Genomic DNA, 10101 nt, shown 5'->3' with positions numbered 1-10101 from the left:
AAATTGCTCATGTTTTGTTTATTTTTGTAAATGAAAAAGCTGATTTGATTATTGACACTACAACCTGTTCAAATGGGCTGAGTTTTCAGTGAGTGCGGATCTCCTTGTCTTTTTCTCTATGCTTTTTTGCATTAATTTCTATAGCAAAAGGTGCATCAGCCTTGGATCTGTAATATTTTTTTTTTCACATACCTCATTTCTTGCTCGGGGTAGGACACTATGTAAGAGGTAGAATAGGGATGGAAAAATAATAAAATTGCCACAGAATAACATATTAGCCAACTTTAAATATTTTAAAACAAATTAACATCATGCTTGCTGCAATTGTTTTCCAATAACCCAAACTCCAGCCCCTACTTATTTTATTTGGAGAGGCCAATTAGGACCTGAGTCTGCAGACAACAAGGCTAGCCATAATGATTGTTTGTATAAAGTGCATTTTTAAATCATTTATCTGTTAAAAACAGTTGAGTAAATATATGTAGCAGAGTTAGCTAAATTACACGAAAACAGGGCATAATAAAAAATAAGTAGATGGCAAAGTTGTTTTACTACACACAACAATCATTTTATATATAAAATAAACACCCATACTTTTATGGTCTAAACTCTGGAACCACCTCTATTATACCATTTACAAGTTGAGTATCATGAAATGAGTGGATCATAATTAGCAAAAGTTATGTTGCCTGGAATGTTAAGTGCTTAATCAAAAATGGGAAGTAAAGTTACTTTAAAGGGACATAAAACCCAAACGTTTTCTTTCAAGATTTAGACAGAACATGTGATTTTAAACAACTTTCCAATTTGCTTCTATTATCTAAATAGCATCATTCTCCTGGTATTATTACTTAAAAAGCATATCTAGGTAGGATCAGGAGCAGCAATGCATTACTGGGAGCGAGATGCTGATTGGTGACTGCACAAAAATGCCCATTTTGGTTGGTTCACTGGATGTCTTCAAATAGCTTGCAGTAATGCATAGCTGCTCATTCAACAAACGGTACCAAGAGAATAAAGCAAATTGGATAAAATAAGTAAATTGGAAAGTTGTTTAAAATCACATGTTCTATTTGAATCATGGAATATAAGAAAAATAATGTTGTGTTTCATGTCCCTTTAAGGGTTTAGAAGGATAGCTGCTGCATAGCTTTTTCAGTGGGCAACTGTAAGGACAACTAAAAGATGAAATGAGGGGGGAAAAGGTTATAGTAGAAAAATTTCTCTCAGCAACAGAATTAGTATAAGGATCGTGTAATGAAGCATTATAGTAACTGAGCAGAGCAGCACGGAATAAACGAAAACGTATTTGAGTCTATTACTAGCACAGCACTACACTACACTTAAAAGCAAGTGCAGTAGTGGGCGTCACGTTCCAACGCATTTGGACCACAATTCCCATCATGCCCCAGAAGTGACGTCCTACAGAAGACGACAGACACAGGGGTGAAGGTTGATGCAATGGTGGTGCCCCGAGGTGAGCACAGGGCGACTTAACAATATATCTTTAGTTACCAAGGCAGGCGCCGAGATTCGCTTCTTAAGAAGCTTAGTCCGCTATTCTTATTGAGATGGTGTCGAGGTGTTCGTTTACCTGGCTATTCTTATCTGGGTAGGGGGCTCTGGTGACGTAGTTCCAATGCATGCTGGGAGATGCAGTCCTCCAAAATCTAGGTCATGCTAGTAATTCTAAATGCTGCATGTGAATTAATTTTGTAATTCCCTTTAAAAAACGCCAATGTTTAAAACATTGCAGTTTGATATTATTTGCTGATATAAAGGAGAGCCACTGTCCCGGATATATACATGGTTAACATATTATTTATAATTACATAAAACTCAATTTGATGCAATTTAATATGTTATACTGGTTTTACAATTTGCTATTGTTATTTAGACGTAAAATAAATTCTTAATTTGAAATTGATCTCTCCACTTTTTAAAGAAAACATGTGCAGTCTTAAATGTACTTGTAATAAGCTGTTTAAAAATAGCTCCTTTATTTTTTTTGCCCATTTGAAATAGCTGTAAATTCCAGTTTAGCAGTAGTCACTATAGAAAAGCTATGTAAACAAGAACAGCATAATAAATCACACTCCTCTGTGGGTGGAAGAGAGAGATACTAAAATGTTAATTTTCAATTGCACTAAGTATTTGCTTTATGGCTATACAGACAGAAATATGATAAAGAAGCCTTCGTGTATAGAGAAAAAGATAAGACCTGGAGGCTTGCTCTCACTGAAAACTCAACCCATTTAATCATCTAATGACTTGTTAAACCAGATTAAAGTGATGGTAAATCCTAGCGTTTGTGAAATACTAGGATTTACCAGTAGAGTAAACCGACATCCCATCCTGCAAAAACTAATTTCAGGGAGGTGGCTTCACCGGCTACTGCGCAACCCCCCCCCCCCAAAAAAAAAAAAAAGTGGTTTAATGTCCCTTTAAATTGTTACCTGACCAATATATATATATATATATATATATATATATATATATATATATATATATATATATATGTATATATATATATATATATATATATATATATACATATATACATACATACAGGTAGCCCTCAGTTTATGCCGGGGTTAGGTTCCAGAAGGAATGGTTGTAAATCGAAACCATTGTAAATTGAAACCCAGTTTATAATGTAAGTCAATGGGAAGTGAGGGAGTTAGGTTCCAGGCCCCTCTAAAAATGGGCAGAAGTAACACCTCACCTAATACATTATTTTTAAAGCTTTGAAATGAAGACTTTAAATGCTAAACAGCATTATAAACCTAATAAAATAATCACACAACACAGAATATATAATTAAACTAAGTTAAACGAACAAAAACATTTGCTAAACAGCATTATAAACCTAATAAAATAATCACACAACACAAACTTTACTTGCATTTTTCTGCAAACAGTTCTTTCTATGCATTCCAATCTGGACTGATTAATAGACAGAAAGATCATGTTCCTTTGCAAGCTGCTAAATAGCTCAGGTCTGGTTAAACTGATTAATTTCAGCTTGCTTGGCTTGCATATTTTTGCTGCAACACAAGCAGACAGCTCCATCTACTGTTTTTTTAATTAATGCACTGCTTCTCAATGCTTTTCAATAGCAGTCACATGACTGAAAAAAAGGTTGTTATTCAGAAACGGTGCAAATTGAACCATTGTAAACCGAGGGCCACCTATATATATATATATATATATATATATATATATATATATATATATATATATATATATATATATATATATATATATATATATATATATATATATATATATATATATATATATATATATTATAATGTTATCCACACTTTGTACAGCTCATGGCAGAAATTGTACAACTGAACTAGAAAACATCATTTTTTAAATTGCCTTTCTCTCACCATTACAAGACACCCTCCCCTCTGTTACAGGCATAGGTTGCTCCACGGCACAATAGAGAGGTATGGGAGCCTGCACAATAGAGAGGTATGGGAGCCTGCACAATAGAGAGGTATGGGAGCCTGCACAATAGAGAGGTATGGGAGCCTGCACAGAAGAGAGGTATGGGAGCCTGCACAGAAGAGAGGTATGGGAGCCTGCACAATAGAGGGGTATGGAAGCCTGCACAATAGAGGGGTATGGAAGCCTGCACAATAGAGGGGTATGGGAGCCTGCACAATTTAGAGGTATGGGAGCCTGCACAATATAGAGGTATGGGAGTCTGCACATCTCACCTATATATATCAGGTCTGCTGCTGTCTCGCACCGCACTAGAGTAGAGTAGAGATCAGGAAGGAGGGAAAAAGTCTAGAGAGGAACGCAGTAACTATTTACATTGAGCTATAACGGAACAGTGACACCTAGAGGTAGAAATGAAAAGTGCAGGCACACATTTGATTTTCTCTGGTACCGCTATTTCCGGGAGATTGGGTTTCATTTGCAAGTGTCAGGGAGCTGCTATTTCAATACGGGAGACTCCCGGACCTTCCAGGAGAGTTGGGATGTCTGAGTAAATAAAGGGAACTTTTAGTCATGAAGTATAAAATATTTGTCTGAAGCGTTTGCCGCACTGAGCGCCTCAGACAGCCCACGGCAGAGCGCTATTTTGCTGTGAGGTGACTTTAACACCTCTTAGCCAATAGCGTGCTAGCTATCCAGCTGGCCCGCATGGCTATTGGCTAAGAGGTGGAAACGTCACCTCACAGCAAAATAGCGTTCTGCCATGGGCTGCCTGAGGAGCTCAGTGCAGCGAACTGGTTGAAAGTCCCCTTTATTTGTTACAATGGTCAGTCCTAGCATTTCACAAATCCTAGGATTTATCATCACTTTAATCTGGTATAACAAGTCATTAGAAATACATTAAATGGAAACCAGTTTTGAAACACACTGTCCTTTTTAAACCATGTCTTAAATAAAGAAGTGGAATGGACCTAACATATAATTGTATAGGTTAGAACTAATTAAGTGAAACCTCCTTTTTTTTCTCTTTAGTTTAATATACTGTATATATTGACAGAGAGGTTCAATAAGTATTTTTTTCTTTTTTAATTCTTTCTTTTTCCTCTTCATTACAGTTTTTCCTCTTTCCTGTGTCGTACAGGACTATGCATGGGGTAAGCTGGGGAGGGACAGTGAGGTAGCCAGCCTGTGGGCAAAAGGTGAACCTGAGCGGCAAATAGAACCAAACAGGCCATATGCAGAGGTAATTTGCAAGTACTCAACATGAAATCACTTGCAGTTTTCTATTACTGTTGCTTTTAATTCTGCTTCTCTGTTTCTCCTTTTATTACATTGCCATCTCTGTCTTTTTCCTTTCATATTTTTCTGCCTGCAGTAGAGTTAATTTCTTTCTGATTCTTTTCTTGGTGATTGTAATTTTGTGAAAGACAAAAAGATTATAAATTCAGTATTCTCTTTCTATCTCTTACAAATGGATCATTGCTGGGATGACTAAAGTAACCTCTTCGCTACCAGGACTTTCAGAGAAGAACTTGCCCAAAATACCCGAGAATATTTAGCATTTTTGCTATCACTCCATTTAAACAGAAATAGAGCCTTGCTTTTTTATTTAGAAACATAGATATTGACGGCAGATAAGAGCCATAGGCCCAGCAAGTCTGCCCGTCCTTACCTAACAGTATAAACTTATCTAGTTCGTAGGATAGCCCTATGCTTGTCCCATGCATTTTTAAAGTCCCCCACAGTGTTTGTTGCTACTACCTCTTGAGGAAGTTTATTCCATAAATCAATCACTCTTTCTGTAAAGAAGTGCTTCCTCAAATTACTCCTGAATCTACTACCCTTTAGCTTGAGCTCATGACCCCTTGTTCTTGAATTTTCCATTTTATGTAAAATACCCACAGCCTCAGTTTTACTAAACCCTTTAATGTACTTGAAAGTTGCTATCATATCACCTCTTTCCCTTCTCTCCTCTAAGCTATACATATTTAGGTCATTGAGCCTATCCTGGTAAGTTTTTTATTTTTTAGACCATGTACCATTTTGGTAGCCCTCCTTTGCACAGATTCAAGTTTGTTAATATCCTTCTGAAGATATGGCCTCCAGAACTGCACACAATACTCAAGATGAGGCCTAACTAATGATCTATAAAGTGGCATAAGAACCTTACTATTTCTGCTGCAAATACCTCTACCAATACATCCAAGCATTCTGCTAGCCTTACTCGCTGCATTACTACATTGTTTACTAAGTTTTAAATCATCTGAAATAATAATTCCCAAGTCCTGTTCCTCGTCTGTAACAGTCAGTAAAGTGTCATTGAGTCTGTAATTAACATTTGGATTTTTCTTCCCTAAATGCATTATTTTACACTTTGCTGTGTTAAACTTTAGATCCCAGTCGTTTGTCCAATCCTCCAATTGTTGTATATCACTTCTCATTTTGTCTACCCCCCCATGGAACATCCACTCTGTTGCAAATTTTTGTATCATCTGCAAAGAGACATACTTTCCCCTGTAGCCCTTTGCTGATATCGCAGATAAATATGTTAAACAAAACAGGCCCCAGAACTGACCCCTGAGGAACACCACTAGTAACAGCCCCCTCTGCTGAATGAACTCCATTTACTAAGACACTTTGTTTTCTGTCCTTAAGCCAGTATTCCACCCAGTTCACAATTTTTGAATCTAGACCAAGGAGATATAGTTTGTGAATAAGTTTATTGTGTGGGACTGTGTCAAATGCTTTGCTGAAATCTAGATATGCTACATCAACTGCTCCTCCCTTGTCTAATACTTTTGTTACATAATCAAAGAAGTCAATTAGATTAGTCTGACATGATCTCCCTGAAGTAAAACCATGCTGATTTTGGTCCTCTAAATTGTTTGTCTTTATGTAAGTCATAATTCTTTCTTTTAAGAGGCTTTCCATTAATTTCCCTACTACTGAAGTTAAACTAACTGGCCTGTAGTTGCCAGATTCTTCTCTACTGCCCTTTTTATGAAGAGGTATTACATTTGCTATTCTCCAATCATCTGGGACAGCTCCTGTTAAAAGTGACTGATTAAACAGATCAGTTAATGGGACAGTTAGCACTGATCGAAGTTCTTTTAAAACCCTTGGATGAATATTATCAGGACCCACTGCCTTTGTAACATTTATTTTTGATAATGCTAATAAAACCTCATCCTCTGTAAAAAGATTACTGTTAAGCTTGTTTCTATTTTGCGTAGCATCCCTTAATGTAGACATTGTATCTTCACAATCTTTAGTGAAAACAGAACAGAAGTAATCATTGAGACAGTCTGCAATCTGCTTATCTCCTTCTATTATTCTACCATCAACTGATTTCAATTTTACTATTCCTACCTTATTTTTTCTTCTTTCACTGATACATCTAAAGAATGTTTTGTCCCCATATTTTACTGACTGTGCTATCTTCTCTTTTGCATGAGCTTTAACCTTCCTAATTAACTGCTTAGTCTTTTTTTGTTGGAGTCTCCATATTTTCATATCATCATCTGCTTGTGTGTGTCTGTAATTTTTATAAGCTATCTTTTTTGTCTTTACAGCATGTGCTACTTCTTTGGAAAACCAAATTGGTTTCCGCTTTCTTTTACTTTTACAGACATGTCTAATACAGTGTGCGGTTGCATCTAAAATGGCACCTTTCACAAATTCCCACTGTTCTTGAACCCCTGTAATAAGAGTTTTCCCCATTAAATAGTTTTTTAGGTATTCTCCCATTAATGAAAAATCTGCCGTCCTAAAGTCTAAAACTTTTGTTTTAGTCTGGGTGGACAGTTCCTGAACATGAATACTAAACCAAACAGATTGATGATCACTGGATCCTAAGTTCTCCTGTCAAAAATGTATATGTATATTTTTTTAAGTAGACAACCCAGGGTAATTATCTAGGCCCATTTTGGTATATTTCATGGCACCATTTCACCGTCAAATGCGATCATATAAAAAAAATTAACTTTTTCACAAACTTTGGGTTTCTCACTGAAATTATTTGCATACCGCTTGTGCAATCACGGCACAAATAATTGCAAAAGCTTCTCTGGTATCCCCTTTGTTCAGAAATAGCAGACATACATGGCTTTGACATTGGTTTTTGGTAATTAGAATGCCGCTAATTGCAGCTGTGCACTACACTTCTATTATTCCCGGCAGTGAATGGGGTTAATCAGGTAGCTTGTAAGGTTAAAGGGATACTAAACCCACATTTTTCCTTTAATGATTCAGATAGACTGAGCATGTAATTTTAAGCAATTTTCTAATTTACTCCTATTATCAATTTTTCTTCATTCTCTTGCTATCTTTATTTAAAAAGCCGTAATGTAAAACTTAAGAGCCAGCCAGTTATTTGCGGATTAGGGGTTAATGACTTTATTATTTTGCGATGTGGGGGTTTGCGGTTTAGGTGTCTGTGAAAACTTTGTGCGGGAGGTTAGTTGTTTTTTTGTTATACTTCATGCGGTTATGTGTTTATTTTTTGCGGGCGGTTACATGTTTTTTCGTTATTTCATGCGGGCGGTTGCATTTTTTTTTTTTTAAGGCTTTGGGGTTGCCTACGCTGCATCCAGGTGGATTCCGAAAATGTCAGGGTGGTGAAAGAATTCGGAATCCACCAGGATGCAGCTTAGATGCATCCAGGTGGATTCTTTTGGCTGCGCACGCAGGCAACATTCTTTTGGCTGCCTTGCACAGCCAATATTCCTTTGAGGATGCATGCGCAACTGGCGACACTGACAGACGCGTTACAAATGCATTTATAGTATAGATGGTGCAGGGAGTAAAACACATTTTGTGGTGGTCCTGTATATATGTTTTTGAGATTTGGGACTTGAGTGTTTGTTTCTTGTTGTATTAGTTCTCTTGTTTTACCATCTTACATCCATGGTGTTATTGGTGAACATGTACCTTTTGCTGATCTCCACTTTTTAATCTCTCATTTGTTCTCCCTTCCTTTACAGCTATGGATGGGTTCTCACCCTAAGGGAGATGCCATCATCCTAGATAACCGCATTACCGAGAAAACACTAGGACAGTGGATTGCTGCTCACCCAGAATGCCTTGGGTCTAAAGTCAGAAAGGCATTTGAAGACCAGCTGCCGTTCCTGTTCAAAGTACTATCAGTCAGACTGGCACTTTCAATCCAAGCTCACCCTGATAAGGTAAATTAAGGATAAATAAAAACAAATATTGTTCTAATTTATTATGCATTACAAAAAGGTTACATTGAAGGGTACTTGAACATAACTATGAATTTAGGGTATTATGGCAATACAATATAACACTGTCGTACTAATATAGCTGATGCAGACAACCTGGATGTTATTAAAGTTATAGAAAGGTCAAAATTGAAATGTGCATTTCAGTTTTAAATAGAAGCATTTTTGCAATTTACTTCCATTAGCAAAAATGTATCTAGTAACATTTATGACTGCAATATGCCTTTTTGTCATACAGTCTGGCCAGACTATAGATACGTCTGACTAAAACCTCAGGATTTAAACACCATGTCTACTCAGATAGCTGGCGGTTGTATGTATTGTGTCAGTGAAGACTTAATTTGTGACATACAAGCCTATCGGAGAAGGTGTGTTGTTTTGGGCCACTAACAGCATATGTGCGTATGCTACTAATAAAAACAATAATAACTTTTATTAGAGGCATTTTTGCTAATGGAAATATATTGCAAAAAGTGTTCTACTTAAAATTTTAAATGCACCCATGCACATTTCAGTTTTTACCTTTCTGTCTCTTTAATGGATAGACTTGATGCAATCACTGTTTCAGTACACCAGGGATGTGCATTCAGATCCTTTACAAATCCAGATCTTTTACAAGAATCAGTTCGGCTACGAAAATATCTGAAGGGCACAAGCCGCTGCTTACTTACATATTCGGATCCTCACGAAGGATCCAAATGCACCCCCCCCCCCTACAGTAAACCATTTATGATTAGCAAGAAAATCCACTTTCTTTGACTTCAAGCAGTGGAGCTTCAGGTGGATACACCACTAATCAGACCCCTTATAAAACCATGTACCCAGTTATACAGTATACTCACTGTAGGGACCAATATAAGACTCACATTGTGCCATTTAATGCTACCCACAGAAAGCTTTGTCCACTACCCAAGCCCTTCACTGTCAAACTTTCATCCCAGGTTTATAGTTTTAACATAAACATTGTATACGTTATTTTCCTTAGTGTGCAGTGGAGCAGGGCCTAGGAAGCCTTCAGCCCTGCACATGTAACCTAGATCCCAAGCCTCTGGCTTTAAGATTGGAAAACAAATCTGTCAAACCCTAGATAACGGGAACTACATTTTATGGCATCACAATTATTGATCTGCTTCTCCCCTATCTAGTGTTCACAAGCCTATAACGGACCAGGGGGACAGGGCATGCAAGCAGAGTTACCTGCCGTGTGTGTGGTTCAGTCAAATGTGCATGTGCATTACCATGCACATCATTTGTGACTATCGGTATCTGTTTTAACTTGTTACTTGCTGCTGTCCAAGGAAGAAAGAATGCTAATACAATAATGTACTATATCGCAGTGTCTCTTACAAGTTCATGTAACAAGTATATATACCAGTACAGTACAGTTTAAGTGCCTTGTTTCTTA

The 10101-nt window shown here is 37.0% G+C and overlaps 1 protein-coding gene across 1 annotated transcript in view; it reads left to right on the top strand.

Moving 5' to 3' along the window:
* The first annotated feature begins 1413 nt into the window (after positions 1-1413).
* MPI (mannose phosphate isomerase) overlaps positions 1414-10101 on the top strand; it is an 87360-nt gene continuing 78672 nt past the window's right edge. The window contains exons 1-3 of the mRNA XM_053717356.1: positions 1414-1477; positions 4572-4699; positions 8439-8639. Of these exons, the coding sequence (XP_053573331.1) occupies positions 1462-1477; positions 4572-4699; positions 8439-8639 (345 nt within the window). The 5' untranslated portion in view covers positions 1414-1461. The remainder of the gene's footprint in view (positions 1478-4571; positions 4700-8438; positions 8640-10101) is intronic.

This window comes from Bombina bombina, chromosome 6 (genome assembly GCF_027579735.1).
Source record: "Bombina bombina isolate aBomBom1 chromosome 6, aBomBom1.pri, whole genome shotgun sequence".
NCBI classification, from domain to species: domain Eukaryota; kingdom Metazoa; phylum Chordata; class Amphibia; order Anura; family Bombinatoridae; genus Bombina; species Bombina bombina.
Note: the sequence above shows the minus strand (reverse complement) of the source record. Positions and strands in the feature narration are given on the sequence as shown.